General features: G+C 42.1%; 1 protein-coding gene across 11 annotated transcripts in view; it reads left to right on the forward strand.

The window, feature by feature from the left end:
• MYCBP2 (MYC binding protein 2) overlaps positions 1-14,355 on the forward strand; it is a 339,358-nt gene extending 325,003 nt beyond the window's left edge. For all 11 annotated transcript variants that reach the window (XM_088459230.1, XM_088459176.1, XM_088459189.1 and 8 more), the window contains 14 exons: positions 883-1,149; positions 2,527-2,810; positions 3,280-3,376; positions 4,481-4,600; positions 6,153-6,254; positions 6,590-6,718; positions 6,884-7,016; positions 7,377-7,480; positions 7,575-7,763; positions 10,766-10,873; positions 11,082-11,291; positions 12,377-12,484; positions 12,803-12,968; positions 13,376-14,355. In XM_088459230.1, coding sequence (XP_088315356.1) covers positions 883-1,149; positions 2,527-2,810; positions 3,280-3,376; positions 4,481-4,600; positions 6,153-6,254; positions 6,590-6,718; positions 6,884-7,016; positions 7,377-7,480; positions 7,575-7,763; positions 10,766-10,873; positions 11,082-11,291; positions 12,377-12,484; positions 12,803-12,968; positions 13,376-13,491 — 2,133 coding nt within the window. In that variant the 3' untranslated portion in view covers positions 13,492-14,355. The remainder of the gene's footprint in view (positions 1-882; positions 1,150-2,526; positions 2,811-3,279; positions 3,377-4,480; positions 4,601-6,152; positions 6,255-6,589; positions 6,719-6,883; positions 7,017-7,376; positions 7,481-7,574; positions 7,764-10,765; positions 10,874-11,081; positions 11,292-12,376; positions 12,485-12,802; positions 12,969-13,375) is intronic.
• The last annotated feature ends 10,919 nt before the right edge of the window (positions 14,356-25,274 follow it).

Below are 25,274 nucleotides of genomic sequence, written 5' to 3' on the forward strand. Positions count from 1 at the left end.
TAATGCTGACAGCCGCGTGCGCACAAAGTGAGGGAGAGCCCCACTATAAAAGGCGCCGCTAGTATGCATGACGCGCCATTTCCGCCCCTGCTGCCCCGGTAATGACCGGGAATTCTGTACAGCACCTGGTGACCCGAAGTCAAGGAGAGGGTGGTGCGGGGGGAGGGGAAGTCGGGTCCTCCTACAGTGACAGTGTCACTGAGCCCAGTTATACATCCACTGCTCCTGCTAATCAGGAGCAGTGGTCATACTCACAACTGCTGCGGCCGGGATACTGGGCTGAGGGGGCAGAGAGGAACCCGGACACATGCCGGTTTCAGCAGTGGCGGGTCCTCTCGGGGTCCGATGACTCCATATTTGTGTGTGCCCCCTCCTCAGGGTCACCGGACACAGACTGCAGTAGCCGTGTGGTGCCCTTCCCGGCGGCTCCCACGTAGCAGGCAGACTGCCACAGTAAGCAGCCTGCCTGTCCTCATGCTTGTAAATAAATAAAAAAAGATATATATGAGAAAGGCTGGAGACAGCCTGATGTGCGACCGGCTCTCTCGGGCACATTCTAAAAACTGGGGCTGATGGGGCATAGAGGGGGAGGAGCCAGTCACACTTCCAAATTTATTTAAAGTGCCAGGCTCTGCTCTACCACCGTCTATACCCCACTGTCTTGAACTCCAGTGTCCCCTAGTGGATGAAGGAGAAGCAGATGTTCTAAGGAGTGTTCCTTACCAATAAATAGAGATCAGATAGATACTCTTTGCTATGGATTGTATTAGCAAAACTAGAACCTTTTCACTTAATGTGCACATTGAAGAGAAAAGGGCAGACTTTCACAGTGTAGATACTGTTCTCTAGAATTGACCATTTACTCAAAACTTTTCACTTTAGGTGTGTGCTCACATAGTACAAGCTATCAGAATGGAGGCGACACGTGTTCGTGAAGAATGGGAGCATGCCATTTCCAGTAAGGAAAATGCTAATTCGCAGCCAAATGATGAAGACGCCTCCTCTGATGCTTACTGTTTTGAGCTGCTGTCCATGGTGCTTGCTCTGAGTGGATCCAATGTTGGCAGACAGTATTTAGCTCAGCAGCTGACATTACTGCAAGATCTCTTCCACCTGCTGCACACAGCTTCCCCCAGAGTGCAGAGACAAGTGAGTGATTAAACTTATTTACTGCCTGGTTGCTGCATGGTATAAAAGCACGCCCCGCAAGGAAAGACGTCAAGAATAGGCAACTTTTGTCATAACTATATTCTACAGTTATAACAGATTGTCTTACCTTTTGGTAGAGGTGATAGAAGTAGTTTGTTGAATATTCAAATACATTTATTCCACATTCCTAGGCTTTTTCATAATCTGTCTGCCAATGACATGATCAAAACGTAACCACAACAATTACCAAAAGTAACAGACATGTAGTACAGTGCGAAAACCTCAACTGCGAAACATTTAAAAAAAAAATGTGCAAGAAAAAATAGTAACCATCCTGAGAAACCTAAAAAATGTGGCGTAAGATAAAATAGTAACCATCCTGAGAAACCTAAAAAATGTGGCACAAGATAAAATAGTAACCATCCTGAGAAACCTAAAAAATGTGGCGCAAGATAAAATAGTAACCATCCTGAGAAACCTAAAAAATGTGGCGCAAGATAAAATAGTAACCATCCTGAGAAACCTAAAAAATGTGGCGCAAGATAAAATAGTAACCATCCTGAGAAACCTAAAAAATGTGGCGCAAGATAAAATAGTAACCATCCTGAGAAACCTAAAAGATGTGGTGTAAGATAAATTGTAACCGTACTGAGAAACCTAATAAATGTGTGAGCAAGATAAAATAGTAACCATCCTGAGAAACCTAATAAATGTGGCATAAGATAAAATAGTAACCGTCCTGAGAAACCTAAAAAAATTTTTAAAAAGCAGTAGAGGAACAAAAGGTATAGATAGATAGAGATGCAGGGAGAATAGTTTATTGGTACAACTGTGTGGAGGTAAGATATTGGGGTAGAGACATTCAGAGAATAGTTGATGGCCGGCATAAGGGGGTACAGAAAGAGACCGTGTAGGCATCTGGAAGTACATAAGGAAAGGTGGAACATTGCTGTTGTGACCGCAGCTTTAATTAGTTGCAATAATCCACTGTCCCCATCTATTTCATTATATTCATTAGCTGCTGTAATAATTCAGTTTTCAAAGAAAGAAATATAGTAAAGGTATAATAAAACAAAATAGGTTGTTAAATTGGGTATGTCCGAGGAGGAGGGGTAAGTAATATGAAGGCAAGAACACGGTTGGATCTCAGAGAGGCAATTCACACCTGGTTTAGATCCAGCTTACTTTGTAACTTCATGCTGCTTATTTTGAGTACAGCGAAGAAATGTTTGATTCCCATTAGACCTAAATGCATTTTTTTGAAAAGACTTACATGTAAGAACCTAACGAATGCTAGCAACAGTGTTCAAATGTTAACCAATAGAAACCTGATGGCTTTTCAATAATAACTTGTACTTTTGTGTGTCTACTTCACAGGTAACCTCATTGCTGCGTCGTGTCTTACCTGAGGTGACTCCATCTCGCCTTGCTAGTATCATAGGTGTAAAGTCTCTCCCACCAGCCGATATCAGTGACATTATACACTCAACAGAGAAAGGAGACTGGAACAAGCTTGGTATCTTGGATATGTTCCTGGGCTGCATTGCTAAGGCACTCACAGTGCAGTTGAAGGCCAAGGGTACACCTATTACTGGCACGGCAGGAATGAGTGCTGGGAAAGGGGTCACTACTGTCACTTTGCCAATGATTTTTAACTCCAGGTATAGTCTATGAATTTTATTTTTTTGTCTTTGGAAATACAATCTATGTGGTGACCAAGCTTTAAATACAGTAGTATCTGAAGTAAGATCCACTCCAACGGTCTAATACAGCAAGCCATCTACTTTTCTGAAGTGCACTGGTAATAGTCCTGTTTTATCACTCTTCAGTGATGGCATAGGGTAGTACAGATGGAACCTTTTTTATTTTGCATAATTTGGCCAACTTTAGTGCACTGAAATCTACTCAATCTGTACTATACACATAAGCAATGAATTCCATAGTCATGTTAGTAATTTTTGGTGAGTGTCAAAATGACCACTTTGTGTTATAACTACTGTTTATCCATATTGGATTACTTTAAAACAAAAAGAGAACAACTTTAATGTAATGACAAAGTATCTATTGTATATGCAATGAGAAGCCTTTTGTGTATTTATACTTTATTATTATTTTTTTGTTCTTGATCAGTTACCTAAGAAGAGGTGAAAGCCACTGGTGGATGAAGGGTTCTACTCCAACTCAGATATCGGAGATCATTATTAAATTAATCAAAGACATGGCGGCTGTAAGTTTTTAAACACTGATGTGTAAGGCTACGTATGTGTGATTATTTGTGTGACATTTATGCTCACCTCAGACATTTGTAGTTGGATAATGAAAATGGTAAGGTTGTTTTCTGGATTTTTGAACATCTGTTATGAATGTAATATACTGTATATCTTGTCAGTAGGAGTTACATTTTTCCACTGTTAACCACACTGCTTTAGCTGAAACAAAACACAATCATTGTAATACAGTGTGTAATACAGAATATTTCTCATCATTTACAGAGGTCACTACCAGTTATGCTTTATTAGTGTAGGGTAAGTTCATATCCATCTAAGCACAAAGTAGTGAAGCACACTGTTCGACTAAAAGACAATATGTACAGTAGATCCATCAGTATCAGAAAGTACAGTATGGTTTGGGCAGTTATATGACCATCTCATTGCTAGCCCCTCTCCTCATTATTCTGTTACTGTAAACCATCATTTAGGCTACTATTGGCCATATCATGCTGCACCGTATGCCCATATTCTGGTCCAGTCTGCCCCGCTGCTTACTCTTTAGATGTGAGATTGTTTTTTGTGAGTTTGCATGGAAGTAAGTTTGATTGGGCTGATATTTGAACTCTCCTAAAAGAGATCTTCCCATCTCCTTGTGTTTTGGACTGCACCTATTATGTTGTGTGTTCAATCCCAGAACACTTTCACAGTGAGGATTATTATAGCATTGGATGAGCACAAAAGTTGTTTCTTGTCTTCAGCAAAGCACAGCTAACAGTAGATCAATAGAGATGTATTTTTCTGTGAGTCCCTGTACATTTTCTGACAGCGTTAGTAATTACATTAGCACCTCTGTTCATATGCTTTATGCAGTGTCAGCCAATGTGTGCTCTGTGATACTGTACGTAGATTTAATGTCAACTAGTTAGGTTTTACCACTGAATCATTCATACTGCACATGTGTTTCCTAGTGTATAAAATGTTATAGTTGTGCATAATGTAACTGACTAATATTTGCTTCTGATGATACTTAGCAGGATCTCCTTTACTATAACAGGACCTAATGAGAAATAAATGTAACGGCCCATCACATGACCTGTCCTCTGCTTCCTATGTTTCAATAGGGGCACCTTTCGGAGGCATGGTCTCGTGTTACAAAAAATGCAATTGCAGAGACAATCATTGCACTGACAAAGATGGAGGAGGAGTATCGGTCCCCTGTACGATGTATTGCCACCACCAGGGTGAGGGTTTGGGAATTAGTGATTTGTCATAATATACTATTAAGTTTTCTTTGTTTTTGGGAATTGTTGCAATAGTCAAGTTTAATGTTTGTATGAACCCAAAACAACAATTACTGCATCTATACCCAAAAAAACATAATACATTAGAGGTAGCAAAGACCATGACCACTGAATAATTACTGACTGTAACAGGATGCACTTACTTTGCTACCCTGTCCATTGTGAAGGTGGTTACACTAATTTATATTTGGGTTTCTCTTACCATTATTGTCCACTCCTACTGGGATAACTCATACACTCACCATCCAGTTGTGTACAAGTTATAGGGGAGTGGTCGATGCCACCCACAGATTCTTTCACTGGTATCTGCTTATATCTGGGTGGTTTGTATTACTTCTGCAGCACCTCTTTCCTGGTGACTGTGGCTGGGTATATGTTCACAATGTCCACATGGATGGGAGTTCCACATTGAACATGTTGACACCCAATTTCTCCTGATAGAGTTAGGCTGCAGTCAGGGATAGATAACAGCCTTATGGATAACACCTAATCAACATGCCGAATGTCAGCGTGCACAATATCAGCTTTAAGAAAGTTGGCATTTGACATGTTAACCTCCCATCAGACAATGTTGACTTTCTGAACATGAAAGAAATCTACCACACACTTGTGACTGTTTCCCCATGACCACTTACTTTGGATCAGGACTGCAGAGTTACAGGCAGAGTATTCTACTCCTAACACTGGATTCAGCACAGGAAACCCAGGGGACCAATTAGTTTAGCTCTCATCTGAATTACGCAAATAAACGCTGTAACAAAGGAAACTGGATCTTTCTTTCTTGATCAAAGATTGCCCTATAATTGTGGTGTTAGGCTGGGTACACATTAGACGATATATATCGCTTTGAGGCGGATCGGAACGATATATCAGGCACATCGTCTAATGTGTACCCGCGATTGCGTGCTCCCGTGGGTCATCAGCAATGTTGTGTGATTGGCCGTACTGCACGTCCAATCACATGATATCGCATGCGGGCCAATGTAGTTTAATGAGGGACGGAACGAGTGATTGATACGCCATTAAATCTTTTAGTGTGTACCAGCAATTTTGCATGGTCCAGGGCATAGATAAACCACCCCAACCATCGGCAAGATTGCTGGGTCGTTGTGTACCCGGCCTTACACATCACATAATGTAACAGATTGTACACATTTAGAGTATAATCTGCTTTACATGGTCTTTAATGCATTTTTATACAGCTCTTAAATACAGACTGGCAGGTCCCTTTAACTTGTCCTGGTTGATTTAATAATGTTGCATGTGAATTAGCCTGTAGCATTCACACCTATAACATGGTAGCATGGTGTAATCTTGCATCCTATCTGCACATAGCTACCCTCTGCCCCCTCTCTACCCTGATATCACTACATCTTAAGCTTTCACTGATAAAACTACAATATTAAATTATGCATTTCATATTATATATTTTCAGATATAATGGTTATAACTTTTGTATTGGTGGAACTAATATCCCATAAATGTATTTTAGCTATGGCTGGCTGTAGCATCATTGTGTGTGCTTGATCAAGACCATGTGGACCGTTTATCTTCCGGGAGGTGGATGGGGAAGGATGGCCAGCAAAAACAAATGGTAATTTTTCATTGCTATAAGAATGATTACATCATATTCTGATTTTTTTATCCAGCCTTTTGGGAAAATGCTTTCCTGGCCCATTTAGAAGCCACTGTTAGAATTGGGGAGCCTGCTGTACTTAAAGGGACCATTTGTTTTTCCAAAGATGATACTATGATGCTTTAAAATCTTGTGCATACAAAATAGAGATTGTTATAGTTTCCTTATTATAATATATTAACATTATATATAAATGTTTATATCGCAAAATGTGCTACTTACTATATATCCTGTAGCAGAGACGCTGTAAATCCTTAGCCTGTGTAATTCATTTCCCTTTTGTTGTTTCTCAGCCAATGTGCGATAATCATGATGATGGGGAGACTGCGGCTATAATATTATGCAATGCTTGTGGGAACCTGTGCACAGACTGTGACCGATTTCTGCACCTCCACCGGCGCACAAAATCCCATCAAAGACAGGTAAGTGACGGCACCGCTACCTCTGTGCACCAGAATTCTGCATTGTAATGACAGCTAACTGAATAAAAAAATCCACACACTGGCAAGATTTTATACTTTCATTCTTTGCACCTTCAGGTGTGCTGTCATGAGTTATCCGTCCATGGTGTTTTATATTGTGTATAGGTGTTCAAAGAAGAGGAAGAAGCAATCAAGGTTGATCTGCATGAGGGCTGTGGAAGAACCAAGTTATTCTGGTTGATGGCCCTTGCAGACTCTAAAACCATGAAAGCTATGGTGGAATTCAGAGAGCAGACGGGTAAGTATATTAGATGGAAATGATATATCAACTTCATCCACTCTCAGTGGCCAGTCCTATTCATCCTGCACATTTTCTGTAGTGGTTTCTCTTGTGTGTGTTACATTAGCTGCTGATTTTTCCATCCTTCTAGCAGAGGACACACTATGGCCTTATGTAATCTTATGTTTTTAATAAATCTGTAACCCTTCAGTTGACATGTCCATTTGTCAATGACCTGAGAACCAGCAAATAATGGTCACCACTACTCTTGTGTTACTACTTTCTTTATGTTAATATGGTCATTTGCTTTACCACAGTAGAATGGAAAGTACAGGGAGTTATGTGTTTCTAATGCATGTGGCGGTTTGTTTGGTACAGGGAAACCTGCGAGCAGCAGCTCGGAAACATGTCGTTTCTGTGGCTCCAGAAATGGGACAGAGTTATCGGCTGTGGGCAGTGTGTGCTCTGATGCAGATTGCCAGGTGAGCAAAAATGCCCCAATCACCATTTCTGTTTTGTTGGAAACTGTTTTCATCACTGATACTCTGACATGATACGAATATGTTGTTGTTCTAGGAGTATGCAAAGTCTGCTTGTAGCAAGACCCACCCATGTGGCCATCCATGCGGGGGGGTGAAGAATGAGGACCACTGTTTGCCTTGCCTGCACGGTTGCGATAAAAGTGCAACAAGTCTGAAACAGGACGCGGATGACATGTGCATGATATGCTTTACCGAAGCACTTTCAGCTGCTCCCGCTATCCAGGTTATAATTTGGGGGGGGTTTTATTGAGCCCCTTTTTAAGTACATGTTGAATCACAATCTTTTATATATGTTAAGAAGACATAAATATTTTGGACACTAGAATTTTCTGTCTGCCTTTTATTTTGGCATTTCCTATATTACCATGTTATTATGGGTTGGGTACATGATCCCAGTGCACACAATGCCGGTAGTCAGAGTCCTGGCAGTGTAATCCCAATGGTGGAAATCCCGATGCAAGCAGGTAAGAATATTAACCCTAATCCACCTTCCCCGCAGCCTAACCCTAATACTTACCGTCGGGATCGCAGCTGTCCGGATTCTGGAGCCGGGATTCTGACTGTTGACGGGATTTTGGCCACCGACATTATGTGCACTGGGATGCCGACAGCATCCCGTTACTATGACTGAGTTCCCTTCATAGAATATTAAGTACATTAGTCCTACATGAAGACAGAAAAATGACCCTGTTGACAATCTGTAATAGAATGGAGAAGGGAGTTGTAGACAGGGCTGTGTAACCATATCACAGCTATGATATGAGACATAAGTAGCAGTAGTGTGGAGGAGCTGTTTTCCCGGAAAAGTTTTACTGAATGTCCTGTAAGAGTTCTGTTTCTTTGTTTTCTTAAGTTGGGGGGTACAGAATGAAACCTATTCTCTATTTCACATTTATCCAATCTGGGGGACACTGCTCACCATTGGTAGCTTTAAGACAGAAGCTTCTCGCTTCTCCCCTCTGTAGCCTTTGGTCTACAGTGTGTTTTAACCACCTACTCACTGTCTAGTGACAGGAGACCCAGGTTGCATAAGGCATAGGAGCCATCCAGCAGAGCCATAACTAGACTTTTTGGTGCCATGTGCCAGAGAGAGTATTGGCGCCCCCCACCCCCATCCCATTTTTAAAATAAGGACATAAGATAGTGCACCTGAGAAACTGCCATGGCCTCATGGATAAGGGTCAGGGAAGAGATAGGGGAGGCCAGGAAATGCTGAGGATAAAAGAGGAAGCTACAAGTGAGAATGATAATAAACAGGAAAATTGACAGGCCCAAACAGCGCCCCCTGCACTGCGATGCCCTGTGCCATGGCACTGGTAGCACTACCCTAGTTACGGCCCTGCCATCCAGTTCAACATTATTGGCACATCAGAATGAGTTGTTTGTTCATTTCACCTTCTTCAGGGTGTTGATTTATGGACACCGGTAAAATACCACTTTTACTGCTTACGTCACACAACTTATACTGCTATTTCCTGTGTGGTATATTTAAATACTTTTATTTCTGCTCCAGTGTTTTGATGCCTAAAATTGATGTTTTGGCAGTTATACTTGCTAGCTTTTCATTTATAATGGTGACACCAATATACACTATGTAAACAAAAGTAATTGGACACCCCCGCGCGAGGAAAATGCATACCATTGCACACGAGTTCCAAATGGCCACTAATGTGGCAGTTTCAACAAGAACACTTTGTAGGGAGCCCCATGCACTTGCAGTTCTACGGACACAATAAATGCTTTTATCAGGATGATAATGCCACCGGTCATGTTTCCAGGGCGACGTTGAACTTGTATACAGAAAATTTGGTTACCCAGATAAACTGGCCAGCTCGTAGTCCAGATCTTAACCCTATTGAGAACCTCTAGAATGAATTGGAGTGACAACTGAATTCTAGAACGACTCGGCCTTCCTCAGTGTCACACTTTGTCAATGTACTTAATTAGAAATGGCAAAACATACCGCCTGCTGTTGTCCAGGAACTTGTGGACAGTTTGCCAAGAAGGATGTATGCAGTAATCACTGCACGTGGTGACCCTACAAAGTACTGATGTCAATAAAATCTCGTTCAGTTTGCAGTCAGTGTACAGTCACTTTTGTCTACATCAGTGATTCCCAACCTCGGTCCCCAAGGCACACTAACAGTCCTGGTTTTAGTGATATCCATGATTGTGCACAGATGGTTTAATCAAAATAACTGAGGCACTAATTAAGTCACCTGTGCTCAAGTATGGTTATCCCTAAAACCTGGACTGTTAGTGTGCCTTGAGGACCGTGGTTGGGAACGCCTGGTCTTACATAGTGTAGAAGAAATGACTTACCAATGTGTTGGGCTACGGTGTACCAGCGTACACCACTGCACCTCACTTTCCCACTCTATTTAAATCTCATGTTATTTATGTGCTCTTGTGAAAGTTTAAAAACAATCTGTCTTTATAAGTGACACCCCTTCCTACTTTCTCATATTTTAGATCACATACATGTAATATAGTTTGGAATACAGGTTGAGTCTCCGATATCCAAAATGCTTGGGACCAGGGGTATTTTGGATAACGGAATATTCCATATTTTGGAATATTTGCATAACATAATGAAATATCTTGGGAATGGGACCCAAATATACACACAGAATGCATTTGTATTATGTATTATATACACCTTATACACACAGCCTGCAGGTCATTTTATACAATATTTTCAATAATTTAGTGGCTCAAGCACAGTTTGTGTACATACATGAAATTCATTTATATTTCATATACACCTTATACACACAGCCTGCAGGTCATTTTATACAATATTTTCAATAATTTAGTGGCTCAAGCACAGTTTGTGTACATACATGAAATTCATTTATATTTCATATACACTTTATACACAAAGCCAGAAGGTAATTTTATACAATATTTTTAATAACTTGTGCCTTAGCCAAAGTTTGTATACATTAAACCATCAAAAATCAAAGGTTTCATTATCTCAGTCATGCCAAAATAATTCCGTATTTCAGAATATTTGGATATGGGAGACTCAACCTGTAGTCAGGGTATCGCACATTCATTTTTTAGTTTGTAACTTTCTCCACCAACTATTTGAGAATTCAGGCAAATGTACCCATAGGTCTGTAGGAGGATGCTAACTGTCATTCTGTATATCCCCAAATGAGCTGGAAGATAGAAAGGGGGTTTGAGCAACAGAGAAAATTAAATATTCTTCTATATTTCTAGCTGGATTGCAGCCACGTGTTTCACTTACAGTGCTGTCGGCGGGTCCTGGAGAACAGATGGCTGGGGCCACGGATAACTTTTGGCTTTATGACCTGTCCTATCTGCAAGGTAATTACAATTAAATTAAATGTAAAGTATTTCAGCTGTATAAGGAGTCCCCTCATTTTACTTTTAATATTTCCCACTTGTACAGAGTTTTCCCATTTGTTTCCCATTTTGTTTTGTCAGCCTGGATATTGCAGTCATGGGAGATGTACAGCGCTGTCCGATCTGCATAACAAAGCTCATTCATTTCTTTATCTCCCAATATTTTTAGAACAAAATAAATCATACAGTGTTAAAGGATCTTCTGGATCCAATCAAAGATCTTTATGAAGATGTAAGAAGGAAGGCTTTGATGAGGCTGGAATATGAGGGACTACACAAGAGTGATGCAATCACAACACCGGGAGTACGGTTTTATAATGACCCAGCCAGCTATGCTATGAACAGATATGCTTACTATGTCTGCTACAAATGCAAAAAGGTAATTCTGATATATGCATAATCTACAGGAGATGATAGCTTGGTTACTATAAGAGGAGAGAATATTGTAATTAATAGTTGTTTTTCAGCTCACCGCTGATGCCGCTTACAGATTTGGCTTTGAGCTTGGTAATACAGGTGTACTGATGGGCCTATTTACTAACACTTTTTTTTAAAGACCACAAATTAGAACAGTAGATATTCATGGCCCCATCTGCTTTTTCTCAGTGTGAGGTGGTGGGTTGTCTACTACTGTTAATGCACAACCACTGATCTCTGTACCTAAATTACTGGTTTGTTTGATTATACACATGCTACTTATTTGTACACATAACAAAGGCCCAATACAGTTTTTCCGTGTGCACGTGCTTTAGTTGGCTCCCTATAGGGAATATAGCAGAGCACAATAGACTTAAAACAGGGTAGATATACACATGTCAGCTTGTCTTTAGAAACAGCTCGGGGGAATTGCTAAAGCGGTCAGGCCAGATATAAGAAACAGCAGAAGTCTAATACAGTGTATGATTTAAGAGGTGAGATCATGTTGACAATTGTACCTCCTACATGAAGCAGAGTAAAACTTTGAACTTGTCTTCTTCTAAAATGTTATCAAGTGGTTAGATATCTGGTTTACATTGTATTACCTTGTCATATTGTGGTTTCTGCAGGAAACGCTTGGGACAGAGCTTACGGTCACTGGTCTCATGTGCTTTACTTCTCCTGTACGCTTCATGTTGTCCTCTTGTACTGTAGGCTTGGAAACCATGTATCACATGGCATTCCGGCCTGCTCTCCCGCTAGGGGTGATAAGCACACATCCCACAGTCTGAGGGTTTGGGGGGGATTTATACTGCACATTTAGAGAGAGGCTGGAGGAGGTTCCTGAGGCACTGCGCACACCCCCTAGCGTGTCGTGTAGTCATGACCCCATCACACCTGCTCCAAGTCCTGACTCCCCCCTAAATGCTTTTGGTATGGTTTTGTGCTGATAAATATCTGTTCAATCTCTGAAAGAGACATGTTTTCTACCTAAAAGCATGTGTTTTTATAGGTTAGTTTACAGCTGAATTATTTCCACTGTTTTAGGCATATTTTGGTGGTGAAGCTCGTTGTGATGCAGAAGCCGGCCAAGGAGATGATTATGATCCAAGAGAGCTGATTTGTGGAGCGTGTTCAGATGTGTCCAGGGCTCAGGTACAGTTATTGGCTTGTGTGTAGAAAGTTCACTTAACTCCATCAGTAACCTGTTGTGCTGGTTTGTACTGTAGTTGTCAAAAATGCAATAAATTACTACAAATTTATAGAATGTTTTACAGACACACCGTAATATTCATGCCAGTTGTACATTTAGTATTGCCGAGTACATGCAGGTGAAATTGTTGCGTTTCTGTGTATGAATTGCATGTCAACGGATTTACTTCCATCTACATGTATTGGACGGATTTAAATCTATAAGTGCACGTAGTAAAGTTAGAGGTGTACATGGCTCACTGTTTTGTTCCTATGCTACAGATGTGCCCAAAACATGGTACAGATTTCCTAGAATACAAGTGTCGCTACTGCTGCTCAGTGGCTGTATTTTTCTGCTTTGGAACAACACATTTCTGTAATGCTTGCCATGATGACTTCCAGAGAATGACCAGCATACTTAAAGAGGAACTTCCACATTGTCCTGCAGGTTAGTGTGGTAACATGTACATGTGGCCTGTGAGTTCTGTCACGCTACAATTCTAAGTAAAACTGCTTGTGACCTGTCCCTACTGTTACAGTCCATTGAAAAGTAAATAATGGTGTTAATAAGTATAAGACAGTAATCTACTGCGCACTATGATTTAATTTAATGTGTATCGTGTGACAAATATAACACAAACTAATTTAATTTACTCCTTTTAGTGTCAGAAAATAGTAAATAGTGTAAACCAAATATACACATTTAAATTAAACTTTGTCACATACCTGCTTGCCATATAAATGTATCATTCAAACATGACATTAGACATGATCTAATAACAAATTTCCATTTTGTATTGTGAAGTTACAGCATTAACATTTGTGTCTGTTATTGTCTGACTTTTCTTCTTGTAGGTCCAAAAGGCAAACAACTTGAGGGCACAGAGTGTCCTCTTCATGTAGTCCACCCACCCACTGGAGAGGAGTTTGCCCTGGGCTGTGGAGTTTGCAGAAATGCCCACACATTTTAAATGAGCCTATTATTCTTTTTTTGTTTTTGAGAACATTGAGACAGTCTATAGCAGTCCGTCACGCCAGGCAGGTTCTGGACGACAGTCTCCGGTCAGGATGGGACCACTTAAAGAGTGTGCGAACAAGGGTAAACAGGAAGGGCCCACCAGATACAGCTGTGTATTCACAATCCATGCTCTTCAAACCAAATGTTAAAATATTCTTTTGAAACAGAAACGTTGATAACCTGTGAGGTGCTTGCATGTGGTCATTACATATTGCACCATTGACAAGGCACCAGATGTGTACAAACGTGCTTGTATACACAGCATATAGAACGGCTCCCCATATCAAGGATATATAAATAAATGTATACAGTCTATGTATGACCAGAAGAGAAGTTACAGTAATGAGCCCTGACTTTCCAATAGCCCTGTACAAGTATACCTGCATCTCGTGGAGAAAGAGGAGAACCTGTTTATCTTCTAGACTGTTAATCTAAGTATCTGGTTGCTGGAGAGCTCTGTGGTGTGCTCAGCAGAGGGTGCAGACATACTGCATTTGGTGGGCACATAAACTTTACAAGGTATATAAGTTGTAACAAATGCTGTACATAGTACATAAAGATATCAATGTTTGTCCTGTATAAGATTTATTACATTACAAAGGCAGTTTCATTTAAACTTCTGGGTTATGTTTGAGCCTGAAATTTTAATGAAGTGCAATACTGAGTGTGCCTCATATCTTTGCAGCTGTAAACTTTATGGAATGTACATGTCAATAAAGCCGCTGTACATTTTTATACAGTGACAGTCTGGTGAATGTTTAGGATCTTATTTAAGAGGAATGGCTTTTAAAAAGAAAAAATAAAGAGTTAAATCATGTTATTGGTCTGGTCTTTCTGAATTTGGATTAATTTTCTTTTTTTGTTTCTTTTAAACACAATAAAAGATTATTATGTAAGTTTTTGATTATAACAGTGTACTAACTAGCGGATGTACCCAGCGTTGCCTGGGTTTAAATCTTCAAGTTATTAAGCTAGGCATCCCAGACCAATTGCCACCCCTCTGTGACGTTTTCATCCAAATCCATTCAGTGGAAGGCTCAAAACAGGCTACTCGGGTCAAAGTTCTGCCCAACGTACACTAACGTGTGGTCCGGCTGGGACCCTAATCCCCCTAAAACCTGGCAAGGATCCAACTGGACCATCTCGCATTGGGCAGGGGTGCCCGAATAACCAGACAGACAAACCAATTAATTTTATATATGAGATTGAGCAGGTTATTGATAAAAACACCTTTATTTTGTTTGAAGATGGGCAACAAAAGTGAACCAAAAACATGTCACGTCCATATTCCTGCAGGATAAAATAGTTTATTTCATTATTTACAGTATTGCTCACAAAATAGCAATTCAATGACCCTAATGGCAGAAAGGGATATTCACTTTGCCTGTAAACATTTTATTTGACAGAACTGTGTAACCGAAAACCTATTGAGCAATAGCAGACACTAAGCGTCATATATAAAGAAACATTTTATTTTTCATTTGCCAATGTTTACAAATATAAAACAATTATGAAATCACACGCACCCACCGCTTTTCGATTCATAGACTGTACAGAAATCCGATAAATGCATTTCCCTTTGTTAGACAGGAATCAGAGCAAAAAAAGAGAAGTTTGTTACTAGAACAACCATGTTTGAGTGCAGGAAGCACAATTGCTACTTTTTTTTTTTTTATACATGCAGGACGGATACTGATTGCTTCTGCATGCAGCAAACAAATATCGGACAGCTTCGATTTTACAGTGAAATTTATGGCCTCAGCCTAGAGAGGGGAGATCTCAGAGTAGCTGTAAAATGCTCAATATGCAAGAGACATGAAATATAAATCATACCTTTTGTTGTAAATGTATAATACATGTGTCCTTTGAATATTTTTTTTATAGTAGAGCAGTGACATGCGGTGAGGTAAATGGCTGGGGAGGCACCTAAGGGTTAATGTGGGCATTATACAAAGGTGCATCAGTATATAGTGTTGGATATTTGGTGTGCTTTGATCAGGGATGTGCGGAAAAGGTAGACGGGAGGCACTGCCTCATACACTTTTTACTCCAGACTTTTGACTATAAAAATGATTAGAATAATACAAAGAAGATATTTATAATATTTTCTTTAAAATTTTCTTATAATTTTTATAGTCAAAACTGTGGAGTATATACCTAAGTATGACAGGGAAGGCTCCGCCTCACCTGACCGCACATTACTGCTACAGCATCATTATAGCTGATTACACATGAATTTTTTCTCAGACATCTTTTTGTAACATTCTCATTTCTTTTGGTGTTTGATAGACATTTCTTAAGAATATAAAATTGTAGTAGACCAAAGTATTTCTAGCATAACGGGAACTTGGGGTCCAGAACGGTATTGTGTTTAATAACATTCAAATTTTATCAGATGTACATTAAAAATCAAAACTAAAGTGTTCCCACCAAAAGGAAACAAGACAGCTAAATATAGACATAAAGTTTAAATTATAAGGTACAAGACAACATGTAACATTAATTAAAACCATGATTACAGTCCTATATAATAATCTGCTAATAAGCTATAGATTACAAGGAATCAGTATGAATGACAGCCGGCGGTTCAAATCCCGACACCAGCAGACCGGTAGCAGTGGAAATCCCGTCAGGGGATTTAGGTAAGTATAACTAACCCTCCCGTAGGGGTGCCTAACCCTTACACCCCCCTCCCCCAAGTGCCTAAACCTAACCCCCTCATCCCCGTAGCCTAAACCAGTCTCCCGGGGGGGTGCCTAAACATAACTTCCCCGCTACCCCTAGCCTAACCCTCCCAGGGGGGGGCCTAAGTCTTCCCCGGGAGCCCCTAACCTAACCCTCCACCCCCCACGGCTGTCCGCGCCCGCTGCCTGGCTTACCTTCAATCGGTATGTCGGGCTTCCGGCGTAGGTATAACAGGCGTCGGGATTTCGACGCGTGTCATTAGTACCCTGCCGAGATTTGACAGTCGGGAAGCTGGCGGTTGGCATTTTGATTGTTGGCTTCCTGACTGCATCCCAATTACAATTGGTGCCAACATATAGGGTTCTCACAAAATGTAATATAACAACTGCACTATATGATTAAACACTATGTACAAGCCATGAGGTGTTAAATGTACCATCCTGTGTGAATCAAATTAAGATGGTTACTGAGACCCTCCTAAATAGATGTAAGTGTACAGAGTAGATCATACATTTGACTGATATTTGCACTGTAATTGATGAATTGATGCAGCTGCACAGTCCATGAGATTGATCAATTACTGTGCAAATATTTCTCACATTTATGATCTCCTCTATATACTTATATCTACAGTATTTAGGGGGATCTCAGTAATCATATATTAATGCACTGTTTGGTGTAAGTATTTATACTCCGCATTATTATTGCAAATACATTGAATTACAACATTGTTCACCATCATCAGAAAGCTAGTGGTCCTGACTCAGTGGTGACCAACAGTGGTGATGATCACGTAGTTGTGCGATTATTTGCTGCTGCACATGAGCGAAAAGTTCAGAAAATCACCGGTGGTGTTGCACCGTGAAGCACCACTGAAAGTGGGCGTTTCAGTACTTGCACATTCAGGTTAACGCCAGTACACAAGGGAGAGGGCTGAAATTAGCATTTGTATGTTATTGGCAACTCAAAAGAAAAGCAGACTCTGAAATATATTGCCAGGCCATGAGCACAAGTGAACTATAATATATATGTAACCCCCCCTTAACCTCTAAAGGGCCCAGTGTATACACATACTAAGATCTTACTTTGTTTCATCACAGGATAGTACATTTAACACCTCATGGCTATAAATACATAGGGAAATCCCCGGTAGGCCACACCCCCTCCTCTAATGTCTGGTTCCAGGCGGTGGGTTCTATTCATGTAGAACATGTAATATATATCGCATCACATTGATGCGAGATATAGTGATGTTTTGTAGCCATTCATGTACACTTACATGTCAGGCGTCCTCCGGTACATGGCCACGCCGCAATCCAAGAAAGCAGTGTGAGGACAGACATCGGGAGTCCAATATGTCTTCCCACTGTGCATGTGCCGTCACATCAGACCTGCTGCAAAGGCTGCTGGTCTAAAGGGGGCAGAGCCAGCGCCAGGCAGAGAACAGCGAAGTATTAAATTTCCCTATTTTTGTTTCGCTGTACAGATTACGCCATCCCGAGATGGCGAATCTGTACACAGCAGAGGAACGGAAAGCTGAACTTTCCATTCTAGGAATCACTCTCCTCATACTACTGTATGGAGAAGTGATCCAGCCACGACGAGGGGCTGGAGAAGTCATGAACTTCTCCACAGTAACCCGCTTCATGAATAGAACGAAGCAGTGAAAAGCCCTGTTTTCAGCGAACAGGTCTTTTCACTACTACATGAATAGACCCCAGTGCACTCAAATTATGCATTATTACGCTAATTATTAGAGGGTCAATTACCTGGTAAAGCAGGAACATGGGTGTATTCACTACAATGCTAAATCTGGTAGATTATACTGCATGAACTATCAGTATTTACGATATAATTTTTAAAAGGGCCATGATCATACAGTATCCATGTTGTCTGCAGGCCAACATGTGCTCTCTAATGGCTGGCCCCACCCAGGATCAGACTGGCCCACAGGGGTAATCCCCGGTGGGCCCCACACCCTCTTCTAGGAGTGAGTAACTTGTTAGAGCACCTCCATGAAACTGCTCTGTTTGTTTCCTTGCAAACTACACCAAGATTAGCCCTCTTGTCAATCAAAGTGGGTGTTCCTGACTCTCCCCTGTACCCTCCTTTATAAATAAAGGCCGTTCTTTGTATGTCCTCTCTAATGGATGGCCATGTCTCTCTGAGGTGGCTGCCAGCACCCCTTAATCTTGGTCCCTACCACGGCATTACCTGTTGGGCCCTTTGTGCCCCATTCCGACACTGGCCACACCCCTAAAGCATTGGCACCTACCACTACATCCCTCTGGGCCTTTTATTCAACAGTCATACACTAAATGCACATTGTTGAATTATACACTGTAGTGCAGTTGTGATCATTACATTTTGTGATATTGAATAGAACAACTGTAATCCAGGTTTTAATTAATGTTATGTTGTTTTGTACCTGCAGTATATAAATGTTTACTTCTATACAATATTTTCCTTCATTTCTTTTTGGGGGGAACAATTTAGTAAATTTTTCTGATGTATATCTAATAAAATGTGACTTTTTTGTTTTATTATACGCAATACCGTTCTGGACCCTGAGTGCTCTTTTCTGCTAGGACTAGGTCTTTTCCAGTTTTATATTGATCATTTCAATATTCCAAGAGCACCTTCTGTATCTATATCTGTATCTATAATATAAATATCTACCCTAATGAGATGATAATTGTTCTATAGTTTCCAGGAATAAATGTCTTAACCTCAATACAGAACATATTTTCACTCACAGTGCAATAATCTAACCTTTGCAGGCAAGCAGGCAAATATTTCTGGGGTCGAAGGAAAACCCTGCTAAGTTTACTGCACTATAAATCAGCTTTGCAGTGATATATTAAAAAGTACTGGCTATTACCTAAAAAAGAAAAATTGTTCATATATCAGCTTATGAGATATTAATGTTGTGATGAATGTCAGATGTTACAGGATTTGATGTCATAGGGTTCTGTTGGCTGGAAGTATTGGTTTTGCATGAGTTGCCATGGTAACATCAGGTGAGTACAGTGACACTGAGTAAGCGATAATACAGAGCCAGAGAGAAGTGTAAAGCTGGGTACACACTATATACACTGTGTGATCCAGTGACGGTGTGATGCCATGTAAGGATACTGCACGATCCAGTGTATGACGGGGCGATGTGTTATTATATGCTGCATGTAACAACACCATGTTGTTCATTGCATTGTCCTATTTGCTGTGCAGAACAGTAGATGGGACAATGTGATGAATGACGGATCGGGTGTACATACTGTACGATGTGTATAATATATCGTTCGGTACTATATGTCATACAGAGGGAGCTGTACTAAGCTCTGGAAAGTGATAAAGTACCATCCACTCAGCTCCTGTCATCTTACAGGCTGTGTTTGAAAAAAAAATGACAAAAGCTGATTGGTAGTTTATCCAGAGCTTAGTACATCTGCCCCATAGTGTGTTCCCAGTTTAAGGGGCAGATGTAATAAGCTCTGGAAAGTGATAAACTACCAACCAATCAGCTCCTATCTGTCATTTTTCAAACACAGCCTGTAACATGACATTTATGAGCTGAGCGGCTGGTAATTTATCACTTTCCAGAGCTTTGTACATCTCCCCCCTAAGGGCCTGATTCAGAGCCGAACGCTCTGACCAGAGCGCTCGCTCTGAATCATAAACCATCCTGTACCACAGATTATGTGGTACAGGATGGTTTATGTGTTAGGTGTTTTAATCCACCAAGTACATCTGTCCCCACAGCTCCAGTACAGGAGCCCCCTTGGGCTGCCGTTTCCCAGGTCCTGGCCTTCATTGCGGGCCGCCTAGCAGTTCCGGCTGTTTTTCCCCCTATGGGGTTACCACAGCAGACTGTTATTCCATCACAGGGATTACCACAACTAATGCCAACTATACTAACTCCTGTGCCTCCACTATGGGTGGATGTTTTCTCTACCTCTGTACAGAGCCTGGCGGCTTCTTCTACAGCCATTCAGACCATGCTGTAGGGTGAGAAAACTCTGAAATCTGCTAAACGTACAGTATTGTCATCACAGTCAACACAGCTTTCTGAGTCTGAGCTGTCATCTGCTGATGGAGAGGTTGCTGATGCCTCTAACCCCGACTCCCCTCTGGATTAATATTCCTGCCTTAGTGCGAGCTGTCAGATCCGTCTTACTCATAGAAGAAGACGAGCCAGCCCCTAAATCCAAACACCCTCTGTTTAAATGACAGTGGTTTCAGCAGAATGTCCTCTGTCATATCAACTAGTTGAACATATGGCTGCAGCCTGGCAATCGCCTGGTAAGGGGTACCAACCTCAAAAGCGTTTAGCCTCATGTATTCCATTTATTACAATGAGCCTCAGGAAATGGGTATCACCCCCTGCGGTGGATTTCCATGTTACACGGTTAATCAAAAGTGCTACGTTACCTATGCCTTCCATTTCTTCCGTAACCACTTAACTGACGTGGTCGCATGGGATGTGAACACAGCCAACTGTGCATCAGCTGACAAGGTGCATCGCCCGCTGTGTTTTTGAAGAGGAAATCCGTTCTACACGTGCAGAACGGATCTCCTCTAACTCCCCGGACTCTACTGCGGACCCGCAATTTCTGACCAGTTTTGCTGGAAAAATTGTCAGTTAAGTTGTTAAAAGATCCGACAGATAGGAAGGTGGAAACATGCCTGAAATCTGGAGTGCAGTGACCGTTCCGCACTCTTTTCAGGGTGGTTGGACAGCAGTCGAATCAACATATTGGAACTTCAGGCTGTGTACAGGGCCCTCAAGCTGCCCAAGCACATACTTCATGGAAAACCTGTGCAGGTTCAGTCCAATAACGCCACCATGGTGGCTTACATCAACCATCAAGGAGGCACTCGAAGTCGGGCAGCAATAACAGAAGTGTCACGCATTCTGACATGGGCAGAGTGTCACCTCCCGGCCATTTTCGGCAGTGTTCAATCCGGGAGTTTTCAACAGAGAAGCGGACTTCCTCAGCCGTCACGACGTGCATCCAGGGAATGGTCTCTTCACCAAGAGGTGTTTCAACTCCTAGTAGACAAATGGGGCCTCCCAGAGGTGGACCTCATGGTCTCCTGACACAATCACAAATTACTGGTGTACTGGTCCAGAACAAGAGAGAGCGTCCACCAAGGTTGCCTCGGTATGTCAGTGAAGTGGACCTTCCAGTTTGCGTACCTGTTTCCTCCAGTCTCCCTTCTTCCTCGAGTTCTTCAGAAATTCAAACAAGACGGAGGCACTGTCCTGCTGGTAGCTCCAGCTTGGCCCAAATGTCATTGGTACTCAGATCTTCAGAGTCTCTCCATCGACACTCCATTCCTGTTGCCTCCGTTCCTGTTGTCTCAGTGTCCTTGCCTTTACCCGGACCTGGATCGTCTGTCTTTGACGGCGTGACTCTTGAGACATCCCCCCTAAAGTCCAAAGGATTCTCTAGCTCTGTCATCCAAACAATGCTTAGAGCACGTAAGCCAGCTTCTGCTAGGATCTACCACAGAGTGTGGCATACCTATTTCCATTGGTGTTTTCCCAGAAATTACATCCCCCAGGTGTTTCGAGTTTCCAGAGTCCTGGCCTTCCTTCAGGCTGAATTGGATCTTGGCCTCAATGAAAGTGCATGTCTCTGCTCTGTCAGTATGGTTCCAACGTAGAATTGCTCCATTACCGGATATCTGCATTTTTCTCCAGGGTGTCCTCCAATTTCAACCTCCCTTTGTCCCCCCAGTGGCTCCTTGGGACTTGACAGTGGTTCTTCGGGCCCTCCATTTGAACCCCTAGAGTCAGTGGAACTCAAGTGGTTAACAGCGAAGACTCTTTTCCTTCTGGCTATTGCTTCCGCTAGAAGGGTCATAGTTAGGGGCAATCTCCTGTCGCTCCCCTTTTCTGATATTTCACCAGGACAGGGCTGTGCTTCAGACTCGCCCCGGGTTGCTTCCTAAAGTGGCTGCCCACTGTCATTTCTAGTTTCCACATTAATGAGGAAATTATAGTCCCGGCCTTTCTATCACCGAACCTTTTGGCAGGTGAGGCATCTTTGGGTGTGTTCCGCGCCCTCAGGATTTATGTGGACCATACCAGTTTCCTTCGGAAATCAGACTCCTTATTTGTGCTCACAAGAAGGGATGGCGAGCCAATAAGCAAACTTTGGCTAGATGGCTTTGTATGAATATCTCAGAGGCTTACACACAGGCAGGCCTTCCTGTTCCAGCTTCTGTTAATGCTCATTCTACACGGTCTTTGGGTCCCTCGTGGGCAGCTCGCCGTGGTGCCTCGGCTGTTCAGCTGTGTAAGGCTGCCACCTGGTCTTCTGTCCATACCTTTCTAAGGTTCTATGCATTTGATACCTTCGCCTCTCAGGATGCTTCCTTTGGGTGCCGGATTCTCCTCTTAGCGCAGGAGTGTCCCCACCCTTAAAAGGACTGCTTTGGGCTATCCCCAAGGTCTCCATGTGGAGCCTATGGACCCTGAAGAAGAAAATGAGTTATGGTAACTTACGTTTGTTGACTTTTTCCTCGAAGTCCATAGGGGCCACAGGGCACCCAGTCTGATGCACCTAGCTTCAGATGGGTTTTGTTTCTGGTCACCGTTGTCTCCCTCTCTGTGAGAGTGTGATTCTTGCATGTACCAGCCTTCTTTCTCTCTTTATCCTCCTCCGGCCTTTGGCTTGTTACAAACTGAGTTACCTCTGGCGTGGAGGCAGCCTATAGAGAGTGTGTACCAGTGCATCCTGGGAACTGTAAAGCTTTAACTGTGTGGTCCTGATCCACCACCTGCACCCCAAGGTCTCCCTGTGGACCCTATGGACTTCGAAGAAAGAGTTAACAAAGGTAAGTTCTTACCATAACTCATTATTTATAAAGGGGCCCAGACCATGCACTCTCTAATAGTTAGCCAACCCCCGCTGGAGGCTGGTCACAACCCTTAAGCATGGGCCCCTACAACTGTATTCCCCGGTGAGCCCTTCATGCCGCAGTCTGACACTATCTGTGCTGCCCACTGTCATTGTTCCTGGTGGTTTCCATCATATTAATGTTTCTGTTACTTTGATCATCCAAACTATGGGTAACTGACATACCTTGGAGTGGCGAGGGTGCTTTCCTGGAGTAGTACATTATCCACTGCTGTACTGAGATTACCCAACACATTCCCTGCAAGATTGAATACACTTAGGCCCTGATTCAGAGATGGACGATAAATCGATTTTCACGCAGATCGAGTGATTGTTTGCAATCGTGAATGTGTATAGCCGCACTGCATGTGGGTAGCGATCGCATTGCGATTACAAACGCACAGAGGTTCCTGTCACAAAGTGACTGACCGGTTGTTAGCATTTGGAGGTGGTAATGGGGAGTGGTTAGAAAAACGCAGACGTGTCTGTCTGTTTAAACGCCATTTCATGGGCGCGCATCAATTAGCCACTGCGAGTGCATGCGCAGCTCTGTGTGTCAGAAGAGCTGCAGAGTCTGTGGCTGGTCAGACCAGCAAGATGGCCACTCGATGTGCAACAATGTTATAGATATTTATGTGGGTAAGCGACGACGTACGCAGGTAAGAAGGCAGCAGTGGGCGTCCCTATGCTCAGGTTATCTTTGGGACCATTAGCATATTTTTGCAGGTGCGTTCTGTACAAAATCCCAGCTGCGAGCGCATTAGCGTCCATCTCTGAATCAGGCCCTTAGTTTCCACAATATACCTTTTTGAAATGGTAGATATAGCATGAATATATACTATGCATCATTACAAAGCACACCACAGTTGTATCATCACTATATTATAAGCACTGTGAAAGGGACTATATTTCCCACAATAAAACTACAGGGTACACAGGTAAGGCATGCCTTTGGCTAAAAACTCCTTTCTGCCTTCTGCTCTGGACAGGCCCAATCACAGGAGATGCAATTACCATAACCGAAAATATGGAATAATACCTAGGGGCAATTCTGATAAAGGCTGTCTGCATGGGACCGGTATGATTTACCGCCGGCCGCGAAGCCTGGCAGAGGTGAAGATCCCAGCTGCCAAAAGTAAGCATAAACTAACCTGACCCCCCCCCCCCCAACCCTCCCTTAGGGGTGCCTAACCCCCCTGTCCCAGCAGCCTAAACTTAAGTCTCCTGGGGGGGGGGGGGGCTAACCCTAATCCCCCTTCCCCTGCCTAACACTAAATCCCCCCCGGGAGCCCCTAACCTAACACACCTGCGGCTGTCCACACTCGGCTTACCTTCCATCGGGATGCCGGGCTTCTTGCGTAGGTAAAATGACACCTGTCATTTGACCTTTGCCGGGATTAGACAGTCGGGATTTAGACCGTCAGCATCCCGACTGCATACCGTCTGTACTACCTTACAACTATGACAAATACAGTATTAGTAACCAAAAGGGTGGAGTAGGTGGTGCTTGTGAAGGGGATATATAGCAGAAATGACAGTGAGAGTATTAAGAAATAAATAATAAATATGAAAATTATCTTCCTTTGGTATATCCAGATTGTTGTTCTCTGTACATATAAAACGAGAAGAACACAATAGTGTAATAAAATGAGGGACTACTGTCCCAGAAAAATAACCAAAATATGTACACTAATTCCCAATTCTAAATGGTAAATAAAACAAAGTATAGGGGGTCTTCAGGGGCATCCCCCTTACAACATGTGCTTACATAAAGCTGATATCAGTATGTGTGTGTCATAAATCCTTTTAGATTCCATGATCTTAGTGGTGGATGATATTTGTCCCCAATACATGTATGGGGAGAAAGAAAAACATATGTAAATAATAGCTATTTGAACCTGATTCAGTCTATATTAACAAATATGCAGATTTGTTAATAAAATGTTACTGAATAAAGAAGCAAGCAAGTGTAAGGTTCTGACTTTGACAAAGGACAAATTGTGATAGCTACACAACTGGATTAGAGCATCTTCAAAATGGCATGTCTTGTGGGGTGTTCCCGATATGTTAATGTCCAGGTAATTATGAAGTTATGCTTCAACTGAAAACTCAGTTTTAAGAGTTTCTGTAGGAATACAGAGAAATG

Source organism: Taudactylus pleione, unplaced genomic scaffold, assembly GCF_031769625.1.
Source record: "Taudactylus pleione unplaced genomic scaffold, aTauple2 ptg000041l, whole genome shotgun sequence".
NCBI lineage: Eukaryota > Metazoa > Chordata > Amphibia > Anura > Myobatrachidae > Taudactylus > Taudactylus pleione.